Raw genomic sequence first — 23,170 nt, 5'->3', positions numbered from 1 at the left:
ACAATATCTCTAGTGTGAGTGAAGGCATCCACAGTCACTACTAGATTATGAATGATCTCAAGGACTTGGATAGCTCTGTGGACTGTCTTCATCATTCTTGCTACAAATTCCATGGCTACCCTGTAGGATTCATCAATCCATGTACTCATGAGTTGGGCTAAGTTCTTCATCTTTTTTGCCTCATTTATTGATTCAAGAGGGAGTGCATGCAAGGGCGAGACTGCTGAATCTTGTCGCCTTAATGGCTGGTTGTGGTGGCTAAAATAATTCCTCCAAGCATTAACCTCCTTTTCCAACCTCTTATTCTTCTCCATTTCTTCCTTTAGTTTATCATTAACCGCTCTTACTTAATCGGTTGCTTCTTCCATGGCTTGCTCGGAGGTAAGTGGACCAAGATCAAATGTCTCTAAATCATATTCTTCTGCCACAATCTCATCCTCATACTTGTCCACTGCTAGTGTAGCTACCTGTATCTTCTTGGATCACGCTATTAGAATATTTAATTATACTTTAGTCACCTATATTTAGTTCCTTGTTTAATGGTCATTTAGCTTTTTAGTTAATTAGCTTTTAAGCTTTATTTAGCATTTAACTTTTTCTTTTTAATTAATTAGCTTTTAGCTCTTTAATCTTTTACTTTAACGTTATGTTCTAATTATAGAACATCGTCTTGTAACCTCTATATATACGTGTGTATATCTTTCAATGTAATCATCCGATTATTGAATCATTCATTCAATTTATTTTTCATGGTATCAAAGCATGGAAATTAAAAATTTCGAAAAATTTTTGTTATTAAAATTTTTCGAAGTTTTTATTGAAGAGATTTTTTTCTCTTCTTGGGCAGTTTTTTTTTTGCAGGTTGAAAATTTTCCTAGGGTTTTTGCAATTTTTGACTAGGGTTTTGACCCTTCTGTTCAAGTTGAAATTTTATTTTGGTTGCAAATTCTTGGTGAGTTTTTCGAGAGCTCAATTGGGTCGTCGTCAGATTTTTCTGGGTGCATCGTTTTCCGTGCCTCAATTTTTGAGCCGTCGGATCTGCATTCTGTTTTCAGATTCTTGGTGGGTTTTTAGAGAGCTTTTCTGGGTTGGTCTCAGATTTTTTTGGGTGCCTCGTTTTCTGTGCATCGATTTTTGTGCCAGCAAATTTGCCTTGGAATTTAAAAACAATTCACAATTTCTGCTATTTCTGTGGACATTGGGATTTTTGCTTTTTTTTTGGCACCATTTATGCTGTTTTAAGTGTGCAGAAAATTTTAATTTTTGGGTTTCTTCCAAACCTCGAAATTCGTGCCAGAATTCTCCTATAGGGTTTCAGTTTTTTCAGCAGCTGTTTCTATTCTGATTTTTTTAAAATCAGATTCTTCTGTCTCTTGCTTTCACTTAGTTGACCTCGATGAACCTCGATTTCCGTGATGGCATCATTAACCAACATCATGTTGGAACACAGTCAAAAGTTCAACGACCACAACTACAACACCTGGAAATAGCGTATGCTTACCATCTTTGAGTATCGTTGCCTTGATCAACTTGTTTTGGGCAAGGAATCTCGTCCTACAACAACAGGTGATGATCAAGACAAACATGATGTGAAGAATTGAGAGGCTGTCATGCTTATCAAACTCTCTGTCATAGATGATCAACTCCCACAGGTGCCTTCAGGTAAAACAACAAAAGAGATCTGGGAACTTTTGAAGGATCTTCATGAAACGTCCGACAAGAGCCGAGCTTTCTTTCTGAAGAATATGTTGTTTTCTATCATGATGGATGAGAAGTCATCTATCCAGGCACATCTTACGAAGATCAAGGACATCCGTGATCAGTTAGAAGCTATAGGCCGAACCATGGTGGAAGAGGATATGGTAGTGATCACGCTGAAAAGCCTTCCCAGATCCTACGAGCATTTCATTGATACGCTCAATATCTCCTCTACTAGTGTTGATTTGAAGTTTCCTGATCTTTGCAACAAGCTGCTCCAATAGGATTGATGGAAGCAGCGCTAGTTCATCCACTGAACAGGCTTTCACAGCCTCAGCTTCGCATAAGTACAAGGGTAAAGCTCCGTCCTTCCAGCAGAAAGGACAAGGTCAAGGTCAACCTCAGTAGTCTTCCAAAAAGAAGAGCTTACAGTGTTCCTACTGTCATATATATGGCCATTTGGTGAAAGATTGCTGGAAATTGATAGCATCCCAGCAATCCAAACAGGGAGGGTCCAAGCAGAAAGCCAATTCTGCCACGCATCCTGATCAGAAGGAATCTGCCTTCTATGCGTTCATGGTCCAAACCTCCTCTGATGATGTTCAATCATCAGCCTGGTACATTGACTTTGGAGCCTCTCGACATTTCACACATCGTCGGGATTGGTTTACAGAGTACATGCCTTTCACTGATTCAATGATCTTTGGTGGAGGTGAAGAGTATACTGTTGTCGGCAAGGGCAACGTTCATATTTCATCTGGTGGGAGGGATTTAATATTCCTCAATGTATACTTTGTACCTGGTATGAAACTCAATCTACTGTCAATTAGTCAGATTATGCAGCATTCACCACAGCTAGATGTCATCTTCGGGTTGCACAAGTGCAGCATTGTTGACAGGGAGACTCGCACTACAGTTGCAGTTGGTATTGAGGATCATGGTCTTTATAGACTTGTTGATTCTACTGGTTCTCAGGAGCTCGCCATGGCAGCTAGGAGTACTTCCATCAACACTCTTTGGCATCAGTGATATGGGCATCTCAATGTCCACTATCTCTCTCAGTTGGTTCGAGAGGATCTAGTCGTAGGATTACCTGAGATTCAAACTCAAAATCATGGAGTTTGTGGAGCGTGTCAAACTGGAAAGCAGCATAGGACTCCGTTTTCAAATGGAGACGCTTGGAGAGCATCCAAGGTCTTGCAACTCGTTCATGCAGACATCTGTGGTCCCATGAACACTCCATCAGTCACTGGATGTAGGTATTTTCTACTATTTGTTGATGATTTCAGCAGACGCATGTGGGTTTATTTTCTTAAGCAGAAATCAGAGGTGTTCACCATGTTTCAAACGTTTAAGGCTTTAGTGGAAAAAGAGTCTAGCTGTCAGATAGTCTCTGTTCGGTCCGACAATGGAGGGGAATTTTGTTCTACGGAGTTCATCAACTTTTGTGCATCACATGGCATTAAGCATCAGCTTACCACACCTTACACCCCACAGTAGAACGGTGTTGTTGAGCGCAGGAACCATACAGTCACTGAGATGGTTCGGTCTATGTTGGAGCATAGAAATGTTCCAAAACACTTTTGGGCGGAAGCGGTCTTCACTGGAGTCTACCTTCTGAACCAGTCTCCCACAAAGGCCGTTAAGAAGATGACTCAGAGGAAGCTTGGTCTGGCAGGAAGCCCAAAATTAGTCATTTGAAAGTTTTTGGCTCTACAGCTTATGTTTGGATTCCAGATGCCACGCGCACCAAACTGGATCCAAAGAGGCAGAAATTGATGTTCATCGGCTACAGTGACAACCACAAGGCATATCGGTTGGTTGATATAGACACTAATCACCTCATATTCAATCGAGATGTAGTATTTGATGAAGAAAGAGGGCCTTTTCAGCCTTCCTCTCCTGATTTGAGCACTGAGGATCACCCTCCAAAGGCTGTAAGTATGGGTGTTCGTCTTCCCTTAGCTCCACTTGATGGGAGGGATTTAGTTGACTCTGAAGTTGTGGGGTCTCGCAGGCATGACATTGCACCCCTTGACTTTCCTCAAGATCTTCTCGATCCACATCCAGAGGAGCTTGCTCCAGATATTCCAGGCACTCTTCATCCTGCAGCAGATGTTGGTACTTCTACTCTCCGGCCTAAGTGGTGGGCCAAGACCATTGGTGATCTTCATGATGATGAGCTCATTGAGGGTAGATCCGTTAGAGGTAAGAGCCAACAACACACAGTTAATTTTGCTCTTATGGTCAACATTCATTGTATTTATGAGCCTCAAACATATACAGAGGCTAAAGGTGTACCTGAATGGGAAAAGGCTATGGCAGCGGAGCAACACAGTCTTCTGAAAAACAACACTTGGGTATTGTCTGATCTTCCTCCAGAAAAGAAGCCCATTGGCTGCAAATGGGTGTTTAAAGTCAAGTATAAAGCTGATGGAAGTCTTGATAAGTACAAGGCTCGGTTGGTGGCGAAAGGGTTTTCACAATTTGGATGGAAAGTCCATCAAATGGACGTCAAGAGTGCCTTTCTCAATGGTGATTTGCAGGAAGAAGTCTACATGACGCAGCCTCCAGGTTTCAAGGTTGCCGGTAAGGAACACTAGGTATGTAGACTAGTCAAAGAACTCTATGGCCTCAAATAGGCTCCTCGTGCATGGTACATCAAAATTGATAAGTACTTGATTGATCAAGGCTTTCAGAGGAGTCCTTTAGATCCCAATTTGTATGTCAAACATACTAGTGATGATATTCTATTTCTTGTAGTCTATGTTGATGATCTCATAATTACTGGCAATGCAGCACATCTGATCATGCAGGTCAAACAGAATTTGTGTCAGCATTTTGATATGACAGATTTGGGACTTCTCCATTATTGTCTCGGTGTAGAGGTTTGGCAGACTGATAGCCACATATTCATTTCTCAGTCAAAGTATGCCAAGAACCTACTAGATAAGTTTCGAATGCAAGATTGTAAATGTGCATCTACACCTATGGAGATAGGGCTCAAATTATCAGCCAAATTAGATTCACCTATAGTGGATGAGTCTTCATTCAGGCAACTAGTGGGCAGCCTCATCTATCTCACCACCACTAGACCTGACATCAGTTATGCTGTGAGCTATATTTCTCACTTCATGTCAGCCCCAAAAGTTGAACATTGGCTTGCAGCGAAGCGTGTGCTTCAATATGTGAAGGGCACTCCTGATTTTGGCATTCTGTACAGCAGAAGCAAAGATCCTAGGCTGGTTGGTTTTACAGACTTAGATTGGGCAGGTTGTGTTGATGACAGAAAGTCAACTTCTGGGTATGTTTTCAGCTTGGGTATAGGTGCAGCCACATGGACCAGCAAGAAGCAACAGGCAATAGCTCTTTCCTCGACCGAAGCAGAGTATCGGGGAACTGTTAAGGCAGCATGTGAGGCAATTTAGCTACGTACGATGCTTGCAGACATGCAAATGTCTCAACCAGGACCTACTCCCTTGTTTTGTGATAATCAAGGGGTTCTAAAATTAGCAAAAAATCCAGTCTTCCATGCGGACAAAGCATGTGGAGCATCATTGTCATTTCATCTGCTAGCATGTTGAAGATGGACCAGTGATACTGCAGTACATTCCTATAGAAGATCAGACTGCAGATATCCTCACCACGTCCTTGAGCCCAACAAAGTTTCTCAAATTTAGAGGGCAGCTTGGTGTGATAGATAGCATGACCATTAAGGGAGGGTATTAGAATATTTAATTATATTTTAGTCACCTATATTTAGTTCCTTGTTTAATGGTCATTTAGCTTTTTAGTTAATTAGCTTTTAAGCTTTATTTAGCATTTAGCTTTTTCTTTTTAATTAATTAGCTTTTAAGCTTAATTTAACTTTTAGCTCTTTAATCTTTTACTTTAACGTTATGTTCTAATTATAGAACATCGTCTTGTAACCTCTATATATACGTGTGTATATCTTTCAATGTAATCATCCGATTGTTGAATCATTCACTCAATTTATTTTTCACCCGCATCATTTCTAATTACCTTTGACATCTTTGTAGCCTTCTTCCTTTCGATCTCTTCTTGAGAACTTCCTAGAAGATTTCCCAAATCAAATACTTGCTCTTCATCTTCAACCACAACTACCCTCATAAGTCTTTCTTTTAGCCAATTTGGAATGGAAGTTTTTCTCTCTCTTACTTGTATTTCCTTAGGCAAAGGCCCCTCAGCTCTGAAAGAAGATGTTGCTTCATCATCATTCTTTTCTTCTTGTTGCTCAATAGCGCCAACTTGGAGAGGAAGAGACTGACTTGATGAGTGCTGAGGTGTTGGTCCTTTGCCTTGTTTATCATTCTGCATTGTGGACTCCAAAGACTCATCAACTTCATACATTATCTCTCTTTGATCCTCTCCTTGACTTATCTCCTTTTCATGTCTAGAAGAAGTACTCGATGGATGATTAGGATTCACCTTTTGTTTCTTCTTGGATGATTCTCTCTTCTCAGTTCCTTCCTTTCTCTTTGACCCCTTGGAATGAGAAGTATTCTCACTCACACTTGCTTAACCTTCTTTTGTTCTTGCTTCTAGGCTGAATGTCATAGCTATATTTTGCTCCTTCAATTTTTGATGCTGGACGTCCACCCATCTGCGGGTGCAATTCAAAACTGGGTCCATCAATGCTCTCAGGTCTGCAACTTCTTGCTCATTCCAATCTATCTTCACTTCTTTGTCTTCCTTCTCATAGGATGATTGGAGATATCTACCACTGTCTTGTGCTTGATCGGCTACTCTATAAACTTTACATTTCTTGATAAGATACAAAGGTAATCTAGAGTGCATCTTCCTTTTTACCTCCACATCATCCTGGACATTCATCCAGAAGTCCTCTACTTGAAACACACGTCTATACTTCTTCCCAACTGTCTCTTCCATATGACTATAGGGATCAAAATTCTCTCTTGAGGCAAAGGATGTGAATGAATACAGAGATAGTTCCTTTTCTGCATCTTCGGCTGCTTGAGAATTAGGACACACTTCAATTGAATTTCCCAGTGAAATAGGTATGGGGATACCATTCCCATGCTTATGTCTTGATGCTTTAGCACAAGCTGCCAACTGTCTAGTCACTTCAAGTAATATTATTCTGTCCGTAGGGTACCTTGGTAGCATATAAGGAGGTGAAGGACATCCATGGACCCTGATGTAGGTGAATTTAGGAAATTGAATGAACCATGCACCATGTTTTTTCACGAACTCCTGTGCTTCTGGAGATAGTCGTTGGTGAATCCCTCCTTGCAATGTCCTAGTGATATACATTGTGAAGGTGTCATTGACTAGCTTGTAGTAATTCTTAGGCGGATGATGCAATTGAGCATAAGAATCACATACTCTTATCTCTCTTGTCCCTCTCCCAACAACTCCTCTATGTGGTAGCCCTGCATACTCAAAACTTCTGAATAAAGAATATATAACATATGAACTCATGTGGAATGAGTTAGTAGGGACTAGCCTCCTCAAGTGCACATCTAGGTTGTTGCTAATAATTCTGGCCCAATTGAATATTCCTTTACCTTGAATGATCACTTTAATAAAGAAGAACATCCACTTGTCGAAAAAGAAGGCTTGAGAGGCACCTATAATCCGATTGAGCATGGTTATCAAGTCTCTGAATTCTTCTTGGAAATCAATTCTGTGGGGTGTATTAGGTATCTTATTCAAGCGAGGCCTACTCTTGAGTAACCAATTCTTATTGATGAAGTTCAGACATGTATTAGGGTCATCTTTGTAGATAGACTTAGCTCCTTCTAAGCTCTTGTAGATCATATCTCTCGGCTATGGAAGATGAAAAGCTTCAGTTATAGCCTCTTCTGAAAGATAGGCAAGGACAGTCCCATGCTTGGGTACGATTGTCCTTGAATGTGAATCATAGTGTCTGGCACATTCGATCATTAGCTCATGACATCTGACTGCGGGAGGGAAGCCTGCGGCCTTGATGATGCCACTCTCAATTATCTTCTTAGCTATGGGTGATGGCTTGCCTATTATGTAGGGTGCTTCTCGAAACTTCTTCACATTGAAATTCCCTAAGTTGGTGTCGCCAATATTGCTCCATTTGGACACTATCCCTGTCTCCAAATTGTCATTCTTTTGATCTTCTTTAATGAGAGCCTGCCTGGTAGCAGATCCACTTGCCTTGGGGGTCGCCATTTGCTACCTACAAAAAGGCTTAAGTTAGGTTTAGGTATAGTACCTGTTGGTGTCTGTTTTGTCATCTACCAAACATTAGGATAGGATACTTGAAGGTATTCTATCCTCTCCTGAAAAACCACTACTGATTCCAAGGTCCATATGTGTGAACAAGCGACTTTAGTGGAATAACTTCTTGGGTAGTGTATGCTGAAATTTTCAAGGGGGACTTACGTTTGACAAGTGTTCTTGAACTGCTGGACTTAGATGGATTCAACAATTTTTAGGCTCTTCTTTTTTTTTGGGATTTTTTGGGATTTAGACTTTCAAAAGAAAGGGGAAAAGAGATAGGGTTTAGGAAGGCTAATCTAATCCTACGAATTCTGGAGACTGTATCAACTCGATGCTTTCGAGAAACCAAACCTTGCTTTGCCACACTAGGGACAACTACACAAGGCCGGTGCAATCTTCAATGGGTTGTGCTTATGATCGAGATTTTGGGATGCACAGCGGATGGGCTCAGACTAACTTTGCACGATAGAATGGAAATCATCCATTTACCAAAAGTATGAGCGGAAATACACCATCAATTGATACATATCAAATCCTTCATTCAAATTAACAACAATGAAAGCAAATCTAAATTATTTCTCACTAAGTGTTGAGGCAATTGAAACCATGCAAATCATTCAAATAATAGAGATTACGAAGCAGCGCACATGCAATATATTATCTGGAAATGACCTTAAGCAACAATACATCAAAAACCTCACCCTTTTCAAATGAGAGGAGGTAGCCTTATATAGTTTCTCAAAAATAAATGAATGGCCGAGATCAAATAGTGATCAAGGGCCAAGATTGAAAGTCCTAAACCCTAATTAGGGTTTCCCGAAATACTATAAGTTCAAGCAAATGAAAGAGTGACAAGTGGCGCAGCTGCTAATTTTACTGAGGTGAGTGGCCACTTTCCTCTTTCAGAGATTCAATGTATCTGGACACCACGAGCTTGACCTCCTCCATGGTGACACTTGGCAAACCGCCAATTTGGAAGTCGACGAGATCCACATCGTCGTCGCATGTAGCAAGGATGCCTTCCCATTCCACTGCTTGGGTGAGGAAGTTGTCATCGATGGAGATGAAGTTTGCAATCTTAGAAAGATCGCCTTTGTCAATCATCCCTGAATCTCGGAAGAAGCTTGTCTGAATCCTGGCTCTCAGGTTCTCGGCTTGTAAATGCTTCTCCCTTAGGCTTTCCTTCTACCAGATCTCTGACGCCACCTGGAATACCTTGCCCAGGATCTCTCTAACCCTTGCCTCTGTCTCAAAACACTTGGTCTCGGATTTCTTCAGAACCTCAATCCGAGTGACCAGAGCATAGTACCATGTGTCGAAGTCGTACCTGTCTCCTGTCTGTATGACGCCTGCATCCACTAAGCTCTTCTTTGACATGCCTCAGATAACCTTTAGGTGAGGGAGTATTTCATTTTGAATTCCATCCACTTCTTCCCAATTGGATGATAGATCCTGGATACGATCAATCAACAAAGAAGTTGCTTCATGCACTGATACTAAGTTTTCTACCAGGGTGTCAGCACGTATCACAACATCTGAAATCCACTCCTTTTCTTGAGTGTATGATCCCTTCATCTCATCATAGTCCTTCATTGATCCCTGCTGAAGAGGCTGTGGTGGAGTAGCTGGGACTTCATGGTTGAGCGGGCTGGTAAGATGGAGAACATACTTCCTCCACTGCTGGTTCTCTTCTTCCACTTTCTTTCTCTTTTCTTTCTCATGAGCCAGCCTTGTCTTTAGAACATTACAAGAGTCGTCAAAATATTGGACCTCCTGGTCCTGGGTAGGCTTACCCATCTCTATGGTGGTGGTCTTGTAGTCATCTGCGGTGACATTGTCCCTAGTCTTCCCTTCTTTGGGCACTGCTATCTGGATTGTCCTGAATCCGACACTGTCCCTCTGAATCAGGGAGAACTTCTTGGTTGGTTTGGGCGGTTTAGCTGCGGCGGGCTCATTCACCTTCTCCAGGAATGCGCGGTAGCCTCCTCGGTTGAATGGACCTCCTTGGGAACCTTGGCCTTTATTCTGGCTCTCAGCCAATCAGGAATGGTTGATTGTTCTAGAGTATTCCAATCAAACATATCGTCTGCTTCTCTTGGGTTCGCTGGTATGCCATCCAAGAAAATTATAGGGGCTTCATCCTGCCCCCTGTCTGGAGTTCGGAAGACCTTCTCCATCACCTCCTCAACTGGCTGAGAAAGCACTCTTACTTCATCATCACTCACATAGATGTTTATCTCTTGTTCCCCAATTGTACTCTGATCAGGCGCAATGGAAGCAACACTTAGGATGGAGTGACTTTCGCTGGATTCTCTTCTCTCAACTACAACCCTTTTCCCTGTGCACTTTGTGGAGCTTCCACCCAACTCCTTTCTCTTTCGAGATCCAACACTTTCCGGATTCTGAGCATCACCGGCGGAGGTAGAAGGGTGGACAGACAGAGTATCATCCACTCCCATTAATTCATAAGTTAGAACCATACCTTTGGCCTTCAATTGTTTTGTCTTTTCAGATGCCCACCACCTTAAGTATTCAACCACTGACCTCATGAGGTCTGCTAGATCTGATTTTTCTCCCTCTGTCCAATCTATCAAGACTAAAGGTTCATTCTTCATCTTCTCAAAACCCGGCTGCTGAAGTTCTAGGCTTTCATCCACCTGATTGGCAACTTTGAACACTTCCGTTGCTCTCACCATACTTAGAGGAATTCTTGACTAGAACCTCTTCCGGATTTCGAAACTATCGGCTGCATTAGCCCAATAGTCTTCCAGATCTAGTCTGTGCTCAAACGTTGTCCCTTCGATCTTCTTTATCCTCTGGAATGGATCGAAATCTTTTCTTGCCTTGTATTGGTAAAAGGGATACCAGGCCAGTTCTTTCTCAGCAGTAGCTGCAGCTTGTGATGATGGACATGTTTCCAGCCCATTACCAATTGTAAGTGAGGATGTGCCTGCCTTCTGCTTATCCCTTTGAATCACTATATACTCCTCCAATTGTCTCACAACCTCGAGCAACACCACTCGGTTGGTAGGGTAAGCTGGAAGCTTGTATGGAGGACCAGAGAATCCCTGAATTCGGAGGTAAGTGAACTTTGGATATTGGATGTACCAACACCTGAACCGACCGATTAAGTCCATAGACTCTTGAGAGAGCCTTTGGTGCAGGCTACCTTGAAGGGTCCGGGTAATGTGCATCAGGAAGGCATCATTCACCCTTTTGAAATGGAACTTCTCCTCCATATGGAGCTGGGGATAGCAATCATATATCGGAAATTGGTTCTCCTATTCGCCTCCAGGTTCCTTAGCTGGCTGTCTAGGTTGTCGCTGATCATACGGGCCCAGTCTATCATTTTTACTCCATTGATTATTTTATTAATGAAATAATACATCTAGGGTTCGAATGTAGCTCCCTGAGGATTTCCTATTATTCTATTGAGCAAGACGATCATGTCCCCGATGTCCTCCTTGAAGTTTGCTCGTACTAGGCTCTTTCTCTGGAGTTTAGAGGCGCCCTTCCTCGGCTTGTCTAACAAGGAATGATTAACTATGGCATCATATTCTTCCAGGTGATCATGATACAGACTGCCAGCTTCATCCTTGGTCATATATACTGTGTTGTGGTACTTAGGGTTCCGGAAGGCCTCTCTGATGGCCTCATCGCTGACATTCGCCAACACTCTTCCATCAGGTGCAACAATATCCTTACTGATGGGGTTGTAGTGTTTGGCACATTCAACTACTAGTTCATTGCACTCCATGGTGGGGAGGAAGCCGACAGCGTGCACGATACCACTTCATCATTTTCCGTGCAATGGTTGTAGGCGCAAGGTGTTCCAGACCAAACATTCGCTTCTTAAACTCGCTTAGAGTGATGTGTCCGAGGTTGGTGTCGTTGATGTTCTTCCACTTGGAAGTCATCCTTGACTCTGGAGGAGCATCTTTATCTACTTGGAACTTCATGGTGCTTAAGACTTGTAGACGAATGATAAAAACTTTAAGTTAGGGAAAATTTTGCAGAATTTTGAAAAAATTAACGGGGCCGTGAAATTGCTATGTGTTGGAAATTTTTTCCATTTTTCACTCTCATACTTAGCCACAAAAATTGAATTTTCATCTCCAGACCCTCAGCCTTGAAGCTGGTTGAAGTCACCGTCAAGTGTTTAAAACTTTCGAAAATTTTCATACTTAGCCAAAAAAATTGAATTTTCACCTCCAGACCCTCGGCCTTGAAGCTGGTTGAAGTTACCATCAAGTGTTTAAAACTTTCGAAAATTTTCATACTTAGCCAAAAAAATTGAATTTTCACCTCCAGACCCTCAGCCTTGAAGCTGGTTGAAGTTACCATCAAGTGTTTAAAACTTTCGAAAATTTTCATACTTAGCCAAAAAAATTGAATTTTCTTTCTCCAAAATCATTTATTAAATTCTAGAAAAATATTCAGAAAATTCACAATTTTAATTTTACCTCTGACTTGGCTAGACTTTTCTCCAAAATATTGAGAAAATTCAGAAAAGATGCCTTTCTCCAGAAATCTGTAAGCCTTCTGCCAAAATATTATCCGATTTCCAGCAATACCTAGAATTTCCTCCAGATGATCTTCAAACTGACATACTTTACTAAGCTCTCCTTAGTAATTTTGAACTTCTTGGTGTAATAATGAATTTGATAATGAAGTATTTGTAGACAAGTTTTAAGATAAACCCCTAAAATCATCCAACTCATACTTCTAATTCTAATAAAAACTTTCCATTTTGATTTAAGTTTGAAGATATTCATTAATCCTCCAATATTCCCTTTCAAAAAAACTTTCCATTTTGAATTAATATCTTAATAAATTTTTAATATTCCCTCAAAAAACTTTCCATTTTGGATTTATTTTGAGGATTTTTTTTTTTATTTAGATATGTCTTCATTTTGGATTTAATTTTGAAATCTCTGTGGATTTTGTGACATCATGTTGACTTTGTTTGACCTTCCATGTGTAGGTTGATTTTTCGAATTTTATTTCCATCTTTTTCAAATATTGGCGAATTTAGCCAACCTCTCAAGGTATGGCGAACTTTGTCTAGAACTCCTTCGTGGCCTCTATTAACGTGAAAAAATTGACTAAGGCATTGGGGCGGACTTTGATGTTGACTCCTCCATGGCCTCCTTTACCCTGGCGGACTTTGGTGGTCTCTTCATGGCCCCTTCAACCTTGGGCGGACTTTACCTTGGCCTCTTCATGGCCCCTTCAACCTTGGGCGGACTTTACCTTAGCCCCCACATAGCCTCTTCAGCCTTGGGCGGACTTCTACCCTTGCTCCTCCATGGTCTCCATCAAGGTGGGCGGACTTTGGAGTTAGCGCCTTCATGGCCTCCATCAAGGTGGGGCGGACTTTGTTGTTAGCTTCTTCATAGCCTCTCTTCTTGGTTGGGCGGACTTTAAGCTACACTCCTCTTGCTTGACTTAGCATCTTGGGCGGACTTCTAGCAAGGTTTCCACATGACTATGGCGGACTTTGGTGTCTTCTCCATCTTGGGTGGACTTCTCCTCCTTGGGCGGACTTTACCTTAGCCCCCACATAGCCATCTTCAACCTTGGGCGGACTTCAACCTTAGCCCCCACATAGCCTCTTCAGCCTTGGGCAGACTTTTAGCTTGGCCTCTTCATGGCTGGGCGGAGTTTGTAGTTGCCTCCTTCATGGCCCCTCTTATGCCTTGGGCGGACTTCAAGCCTTGCACCCACATGATCTCCTAAGGTGGGGCGGACTTTGACCTTTGCTCCTCCATGGTCTCCTTAGGTGGGGCAGACTTTGGAGTGGGCACCCATGTGACCTCCAAACTCATGGCGGACTTTAGGCAAGGCGCCTACATGACCTCCATTAGCATGGCGGACTTTAACCTCAGCACCCACATGACCTCTTCATCCTTCGTGATGGGGTTTGAACTTGCAGAAACACTTCAAAACCCTTGTTAGCCAGACTTAGAAGAATTTTCAAAGAAATTTCAAAATTTCACAGTTTAATCTAATTTAACTGGATTAACTTGAAATTTGAAATCCGTGCTTAGGTGGATCATCTGAAAAAGCAAAAAGCCTAAAATCTAGGGATTTTAGCCTTTTAGGTCAAAACTTGGAATTTTCGAGATCTGGTCGGCTGGTCAATGGTGCAAGTGTAAACCCTAGGTTTGCATCCCGAAAAAGCAAAAAGCCTAAAATCTAGGGATTCAGCTTTTTTAGGTCAAAACTTGGAATTTTCGAATTCCGGTCGAAGTTGGTTAGTGGTGCAAGTGTAAACCCTAGGTTTGCATCCCGAAAAAGCAAAAAGCCTAAAATGATTTAGCTTTTTAGGTTAAAACTTGGAATTTTCGAATTCCGGTTGAAGTTGGTCAGTGGTGCAAGTGTAAACCCTAGGTTTGCATCCCGAAAAAGCAAAAAGCAGACATCCCTAAAACATAGGAAAAACTTTCTAAAAATAGCCATATCAGGGATCGGGCTGAAAATACCAAAAACGAAATTTCCTAAAAAATAGGAAAAAGCAAAAAAGCAAACTTTCTAAAAATAGAAAGTTGTCCAAATTCGTCCAAATCAATTGCGATCTTCGTCCTTTGGCCTCTCTAAGCACTCTGGTGGCGTACATACTTCGGAATCACATAACTTGCAAAAAAATTAACTTTCAATTGTCAGGGCCTGAAATGCTTTGAACTGGACAAGGCTTGGTGAAACTGCAGCAAAAGGTCACAGGACACTAACAAAATCCTAGAAAGCAGGAAAAGAGAGGGTCTCCATTTGCAATGGGGCGATGTGTGAAAAAGGTCACAACAGTACCTTAGATAGGTGACTTGAGATCTCTTAAAGAAACAATTGAACCTTAATTTGAAAATAGAATGATAAACCCTTAAAATTACGAATTTTCAAATTGACACCACCTACAAATCAAATTATTATTGAAGACCTAACCTTAAGAAGATTGACATATAAATTTGAATCAGACCTTCAATACCTCTTCAAAAAATCAGATTGTACATACCTTATCCCTGATTTCTAATTATCAACCCTAAAAGATGCATAAAAAATGGAGATTGCTGCTGGATTCGCCTTCCTTCCAAGTGATATTCAAAGGGTTTCAAAAAGTTTCAGGTCTGCACCTCAGGTTTGCCTTTGCAGATTCAGTCCTTGACCAGCCTTCTTAGATCAGAAATTCGCCTACACCTGCTGCAATTCGCTCCTCCAGTTCTGCTCCTGAAGTTCGCTTAGGAAGAAAGTATGAATGAATGATTAATGTTTGCAAAATTACTTTCCTTTATATGGCGCCTTCATCCTTTTCCTAAGAGGCCGACCTCTTAAATAAACAAATATAATTTAAAAATTCATCTCCAAGGTGGCCGACCTAGTAATAAGGCTTAAAAAAAATATAATTGGGCGGCAAAGAGTGAATTTTTTGAATTTTAAGGCTCAAAGATCAATTTAGCCCATTTGACAAGTGTTTAATCAAGGCGGATTTGCATTATTTATCCAAATGAGGTTTGATTAGCAATTTAGGAGAGGAAAAATGTGTCTTGAATGTGACTTTGCTTGTGAATCTCTTGAAGAGGCATAGGCAAGTCTAGGAGATATTGAAGTTTCTTTAATGTTTGCCACTTTTCTCCATTTTTTCATCATTTCACCATCTTGATCCTTAACCTCTAATGTTCTTGCCATTATGAACTTGCAATTTGCCTTCAAACAAGGTGAATAATGTGGATTTCAAAGGACTTCGCCCTGGACTCTTTGGAAGGGTTAGGAGCGATTTTTGTGATTAGCTCCAAATTGCATCATTTTTTTTTACTCCAAATTGCTTTCCAAGGCAAGCATATACTAGACTTCTTTCCACCAAGGCCTAGGAATCCCTACCTTAGCCTCCATCATGAGCAAATTAGGTGATCTTGAGAATTTCGCTCTGGACCCTTTGGAAGGGTCAGGAGCAAAATTCATGTCTTGCTTGTTTTCCTTCACTTAGCTTCATTCTTTATCTTTTAGGTCATTAAGAACAAGTCCTTTGGGCTTCAAACTTGATTGGGAATGCACTAGCTTGCAGTCTGGAGCAAGGAATAGTGTCTGGTGAAGAAATTCGCTATGGACCCTTTGGAAGGGTCAGGAGCGATTTTCTTCCTTTTGTTTGAATTCTACTTTCTTCTTACCTTACTTTGTCATGCTTTTCACCTTTAGATTCTTCTCTTATGAAGACAACATTTGTTTAGTCCTTAGGAAGGCCCGAAAGGGGAAATTTGCTCAAACCCATGGCTAGGGACAGGACCTATTTATGATTTCGCTCTGGACCCTTTGGAAGGGTCAGGTTCGAAATTCTAGTTTTAGCTCAAAATCTTCATTTTTGGTGGCCACAATCCATTCAAGGGCACGCCTAGGGGTATCTCCAAATTTATTTCACCTTGATCAAGGTTTGTCTTGACACAAAATTTGGAAGAAAGAATAGGTTTTAGGAATTTCGCTCTGGACCCTTTGGAAGGGTCAGGAGCGAAATCCATGTTCTTGAGCTCATTTCTTCATTTTTTCAACTTCAATCCACCTCAAAAGGCAAGGACACATCACTCCACTCCTATCCACGCCATAAAAACCAAGGATTTGACTTTCTCCAAGGAGAAAATAGGTGTTCTCAAGAATTTTGCTCTGGACCCTTTGGAAGTGTTAGGAGCGAAATTCTAGTTTTAGCTCAATTCCTTCATTTTTTCAACTTCAATCCACCTCAAAAGGCAAGGACAAATCACTCCACTCCTATCCACGCCATAAAAACCAAGGATTTGACTTTCTCCAAGGGGAAAATAGGTGTTCTCAAGAATTTCGCTCTGGACCCTTTGGAAGGGTTAGGAGCGAAATTCTAGTTTTAGCTCAATTCCTTCACATTTGGTGATCACAAGCAACTCAAAGCCATGGTTAAGGACATCTTCAATCTTAATTCACTTTGATCCACACTTGGCTTGACACAAAAGTGAGAGAAAAAGGTAGATTTTGGGAATTTCACTCTGGACCCTTTGGAAGGGTTAGGAGCGAAATTCTAGTTTTAGGCTAAAAATCCTTCACTTCTTCACATTCCATCACTTCAAAAGGCAAAGACATGTTAATCCACTTTCAAATACGCCCAAGGAACAAGGTTGGTAGTCTAAGCAAGGAAGAAAATAGTGTTTATGGGGATTTTCGCTTTGGACCCTTTGGAAGGGTCAGGAGCGAAATCTATGTTCTAGGTTGGTTTCACACTTCCTTCACCCAATCCACCTTCAAACTTGATCAAATTCACCTCTCCTTATCACCATCAAGTCTATTTGCCACCTACTTAGCTTAAAATCTTCACTTTTCAATGCCTTAGGCAAAATAGAGGGTCAAATGAGGATTTCGCTCTGGACCCTTTGGAAGGGTCAGGAGTGAAATTCTCATTCTAGGTTGATTTTCATCGCCTCAAATCTTCCTTCAAAGGCAAATATGCATCAAAGTCCTTCAAACCATGCCTTAGGAGCTACAAATTTGGTCATGTCAAAGAGAAAAGTAGAGGATATGGAAATTTCGCTCTGGACCCTTTGGAAGGGTCAGGAGCGAAATTTTCATTTTAAGCTCATTTCTCACTTCCTTTCTCCTTTCTTTGGCTTGGATATAACTTGTTAGGCCTCTTTTGATCTTTATCAAGCTCAACTTGGAATTCATTTGGAGACTTTGTGAAGAAAATAGGGTCTTATATGAATTTCGCTATGGACCCTTTGGAAGTGTCAAGAGCGAAATTCTTCCTTGGGCTCAAATCCTATCTTCGTTTTCCGCATTTCTTCACTCAAACAAGTGTTTTACCTTTACTCAAGCTTGGGAATGGGTTAGCTCCTAATTTGGGTCAAGGTGGAGTGTCTTGTAAAGGAATTCGCTCTGGAAGGGTCAGGACCAAAATTCTTATTCTTGGCATAATTCCCCTTGACATTGACTTGACTTTGCCCTAGACTCACCCCTTGATGGATATCCTTCCATATCCTTGCCAATCCGCTCAACCACTCTTTGACTTAGGTGAAATCTTGGGTCCTTGGTGAAATTTCGCTCTGGACCCTTTGGAAGGGTCAGGAGCGAAATTCATAATAAGCTCAAGTTTCTTGACCTTTTCCACCCATCATGCCTTAAATTTATCCTTTTGAATCTTCTCTTTGTCATTCAATTCTATATATGCTCACTGGCTCCATTCAATAGACTCCAACTCGACAGAAGACAAGACTTTGACCAAAAAACCAACAATCCTGACCTATCTTGACTCAAACCTTTTAACTTCCTTGCACAATCTATACATTTTCCATCTCCTGAAAGGTAAGATCCTTCTAAGATTACATCAGGGTTCAAGGCAGACAACACATGGCTTCCCCAAGTTCAGGTCAAATTTGGCTTTGAAAGAAACCCTAGGTGAGCTCTGCGAAGAAAACCCTAACCTACCCAGCCCAGGCGACCACTAACTCACTCAAAACATCTAGCAAGCAGAGAAAAACCTAGCTAAGAGAAAGCAAAACCAAAAAAGAAGAGGGGGTCCCCATCCTGATGGGGCGATGTGGGAAATGGTTACAACACATCCTTGATTTCAAACCCAAGCGATGTGGGAAATGGTTACAACACATCCTTGATTTCAAACCCAATTCTCCATGCTTCTAGGCAATGTACCTAGACTTGTTACCATATGGCTAGCCGAGGATGCTATCTCTATATCACTGGAAAATTGGAAACACTTTCAGAAAGGCAAGAAAAACCAATCAACATTAAGATTTCTAACCCTATGTCTAAAGGAAAAAAGGAGGAGAAAAAATTTCAAATATTGAAATGCTAAAACACAACTAAAATGAAAGAGAAAGCAATAAAAACCTAAGGGAAAAAACAAAAAAGTCACATACCTTTCTATTTCAGTTAATAAGCCCATCGAAGGTCACTTGAAATCAACTGAAAAATGATCAAATGATAGTGAAAGGGGTATAGGACAAGAGAAAAAAGACAGAAAAGTGGGAAAAATGATTTTTGTGGTGTGTTATAGCAGTGAGTGGTATTTTAGGACAGGTGGCAAGTTTTACTTGTAAACTTGTGGCTACTGACTGACTTTTGGGTGAGAAAATTGACAATTTGTGAGTTGGTGAGTCATTCATAATTTTTTTGTGGTAGAAGATTGACATAAATCACATTTACAAGAGATGTATGATCGGCCGTCATACCCTAATATTCAAAAATATCAAAACAGAAGTTAATATATCCGTAAGATAAGATTACACCATAAGTTATTCCTGAAGGATTCATTCCTAAGAAATCTCTTGGAATGAGATTCACACTGCTATCCTAGTCTACTTGTACTACTCAATAAAAATGATTTACAATCTATATGATCCATCTACAAAGGGAGATGGTCGCTATTTATAACTACTTATCAAATAGAAGTAGGGGAGACTAATGGCAGACTAATAAGCAAATATAACTTCTTTCATTAAGTTTACCATTTCATTGATAACAAAAGTAAGCCATTTCATTGATGATGGTATGATTGTTTCCTCTAATATGTGGCGTAAGATTGACTTCCAATCACTTTTGCTTCCTTCTTTGGCTCCTGGTTTTGACCCAGCAATTTGACAGGAACTCCATCTGCACAGCCATTTATACTTTACTTGTTTTAATATTATGGTTTTTGGTTTAATACCACTTATCTATTTCTTTATTATCTTTCTTTTTATTGTTTTATTTTGTTTCTTTCAGTTTAGGGCTTTTTTGGCCCTTGTACTTTTCTATTATAACAGTTGTACACCCCAGTTCCTTGACCCATTCTTTGTCATTTGTGGATTTTAATATAATTTTTCTCTTTCTTTCTATGTCTGAGGATTATTTAGTACAAGTAAGTTACTTGGTAATCCCATATACTTCATAATATGACATCATTAGGTGTCTTAACATTTCATCTCTGTACATCCTGACAAATTAGGAGTGTCACAAACAAGCATTGATTAAGATTAGAGGGCTTGAATTATTCTGAATATCATGAACTGTGATTAATAAAATACATGGGATATTTTTACAATTGTGGAATGTTTGTTACTTGTTCTGCCTCCTGATCTCTTTATAATTTACTGTTTCAATTATCCTTATCTTATGGTGGGAAGGAAATGAAATCAATATTAAAATCTTGTTATCTGTGGGTTGCTCAGTTATCAATGATAGGGCTAAAATTTCTTGTTGGTGATGATTTTGTTTTCTCATATCAGAAGGACTTGGATTGGATTATGATCTTCTCTAGTAACAATCTGCATCACAATGATGACTTGTAGCTTGTTCAGCCAATGGTTGTGGCCTATATTGTTATAATGCTTAAGTAAACTAAAAGCATGTTTTGAAAGAAATTAATCAAACACGAGCTCCTTGAAAATAATTGTATAATTGCTTTGATGTATATTTTCCAAATGACTTGTTAGTCATGAGATTTTCTTTCAGGTGGGTTTTAATCTTATCAAAAATAACTTGCATCTTCTGCAATACATGTATGCACTGTGGATGTTTCTCTTAGCTTTATCTATTTTTTTTTGGGGATGCTTGTATATAATATTCCTATTTTATCTCATTTTCACATCCTTTCATCCTTAATAGTTTGTTGTCTGGGTTCCATGCTTATGTACAAACATGTCAGTTCCGCAGTGGATGCTGTTGTTCACTACATGAATGCTCATTATGATTTGACTTAAATCTCTGTCCATTTATTATGTTTGATAAATTTAAGTTTTAATTATCTTTTTATCAGATAGCATGCGGGGAGAACCACAGTGCTGCATTGTCAGTTGATGGCCAGGTTGGTGATTACCATACTTATGATTCAGTGATAATGAAGAGAGATTTGTTTAGTGATTAGTGAGATCCATAACCTATTCTCAGTCACTCAAGTTTGATTTTTATCAAGCCATTGATTTTTAATACACAAGCAATTTGTAATTTTGTATATTCTAGACATATCATCTATAAGCAAGAAAGGTTTAGTCATAGTATTTTTTGGAGTGTGAATCTTGATTGAAATCTAATATATTTGAACTTGTGTGATGAGAATCTGTCTGATTGATATCTTAGGAACAGACTGATATATGGAATGCATCCTAAACTTTATCTTAGTGAGAAGTCCAAACTCAATAGAATTGTCTAAATGTTGACAAGCATTTAATTGGATTTTTGTATGCTCAAAGGTTTTCACCTGGGGGAGAGGTAAATATGGGCAACTGGGACATGGTTGTGTTGAAAATGAGTTTAAACCTGTACAAGTGAAAGGCCTTGCAGATCAAATGATTGTGCAAGTTATATGTGGAGGTGACCATACCATGGCTATCAACAACGAAGGAAAACTCTTTGCTGTAAGTATTTGATTTAATTCTTTATGGTGTCTGTATTCTTATATGTTGCACTCTCTGGACTTATGAATCACTATGAACTGAACCGAAGAATGTTTTAAAGATCAAGGTCAGGCACCAAGATTTCTTCAGCGCTCATGATGCACATACTGCCCTTGATAACAAGCATTGCTTTTAGCTTATAAATATAAGTGAATTTTAGGAATGAAAATTCATTTTGTAAGCAGGTTATGCTACAACAAAAGAATTAGTGTATAAATTCCATTTTCATTTTTGGATTGAATGTCCTCTTTGATGTTTTTATCTAGCTGTCATTTGTAATTCCTAGTTTCTTAATGATTAAAATGGGAAATTCTTCCTCTTTAAACTATACCTGGCCTAAGTATTTTTTAACTACACTATACTAGTATCTTTTCCATGTTTTCATCCAAGCGAAGTCTTTTTCACTAACCTTAACAGTGGGGACGAGGTCAATGGGGTCAAACCGGTCTGGGAACTACGGAAGATATGCTTGTTCCAACGCAAGTGAAGGTCCTTGAGCATTTACGGGTTATTCAAGGTTCTGCAGGAACTCGACACTCTATTGCAATAACAGAGGAAGGAAACGTATATGGTTGGGGAGATGGAGAACAGAACCAACTTGGTAAAACCATTGGGTAAACCTCTCTTGCTGAATCCTGATTAGGATTCCTGCCCATCTCTCATTTTTTGGATTCTGTCACATTGGTATTTGTTTTCAAACGAAATGATCTTTATTTCTTGTTAACCCATCTTTGACAGAAAAGTGCAGCTTGAGCCAGTGCTTATGTCTTACATGCAAAGAGAAGGATGGCAGCTTCTGTATGCGGTGGCAGCTGGGGAGCACACAATGGCAGTATATCATCCATCTGGAGTGGATTCTCTTCCATCTGTGGATCTGAGGTTTGGAAATTCAATAGCTATATGAAATGTTATTTTATTCTTTTTTGATTTGACAAGAATAGGTGAATGTAATCTAAAGAACTGGTGGTCATATCCACTGGAATTCTGTTTGTTCTGTACTCAGATGTTCAGAATTAATAAGCACAAAGTATAAACAAGAGGATGGCAAGAAGAACACCCCAAATAGAAATTCTGTTGATGGGATCCTGTCAAGTGAAAATGTAAACTTTCAAGTAACTTCAATTGCAGGACCTTTAAATGTGAACATGGAAGAACATATTGAAATTACAGAACCTATGAAGCTTCCTGAGGGCTCGTGTATTGTAGACGTACATGGAAATGGTCTCAAGCCCATAAGACTGCCAATTTTGCTGAAAATGCTCGAGGTGAGTTATTATATGATAAGAATGTATGGAAACTTATTTATTCAGCAGTGAGCATAGAAAAAACCAATTTTGTAATTTTTTTATTTGAAAGAAACATAAAATGTGACATATTATACAGATATAAGTAAGTACACGCAATTTAATTGTAAGAGTCTCTAAGCAAAACAAACAATTTCTGTGAGATCTCATGCAGTACTATCATAGGCAATTCATGGTAGTTAATACCCTTCTACAATCATTTAATCTAAATATTAACCAAGATATCAGCACAATATAGACACTAAAGTTCAAAGGCCTTAATTATATAAGGGAAAATGTTGGTCTGGAAAGTTGAAGCCGAAGGAGTTTATATGAAACAATCTACAGCTGCCAAAAAACAGTGAGTCAGTTTTTGATTTTGTCAAAGATAGGGATGATTACCTGTGAGAAGTAGAATTTTTTTATTTACAAATTGTAATGTCCCCTAATGGGACCCTCTTAAATTCTGTCCTAGAATCACAATTTTAGTACATAGAAAGAACAATAGGACACTAATGTCAACTAAAGCTTGGTCTGGAATGACCAAGAACCAAGATG

The 23,170-nt window shown here is 39.9% G+C and overlaps 1 protein-coding gene across 5 annotated transcripts in view; it reads left to right on the top strand.

The window, feature by feature from the left end:
- The window catches only part of LOC131066540 (uncharacterized), a 275,016-nt gene that overhangs the window by 36,486 nt on the left and 215,360 nt on the right, over window positions 1–23,170 (top strand). For all 5 annotated transcript variants that reach the window (XM_058001323.2, XM_058001322.2, XM_058001321.2 and 2 more), the window contains 5 exons: window positions 20,693–20,740; window positions 21,126–21,290; window positions 21,747–21,943; window positions 22,068–22,208; window positions 22,333–22,594. In XM_058001323.2, coding sequence (XP_057857306.1) covers window positions 20,693–20,740; window positions 21,126–21,290; window positions 21,747–21,943; window positions 22,068–22,208; window positions 22,333–22,594 — 813 coding nt within the window. The remainder of the gene's footprint in view (window positions 1–20,692; window positions 20,741–21,125; window positions 21,291–21,746; window positions 21,944–22,067; window positions 22,209–22,332; window positions 22,595–23,170) is intronic.

The sequence above is a fragment of the Cryptomeria japonica genome, chromosome 3 (assembly GCF_030272615.1).
Source record: "Cryptomeria japonica chromosome 3, Sugi_1.0, whole genome shotgun sequence".
In the NCBI taxonomy this organism is placed as follows: Eukaryota; Viridiplantae; Streptophyta; class Pinopsida; order Cupressales; family Cupressaceae; genus Cryptomeria; species Cryptomeria japonica.
The sequence above is the reverse complement of the archived record's forward strand: the minus strand, read 5'-3'. Positions and strand labels throughout refer to the sequence as shown.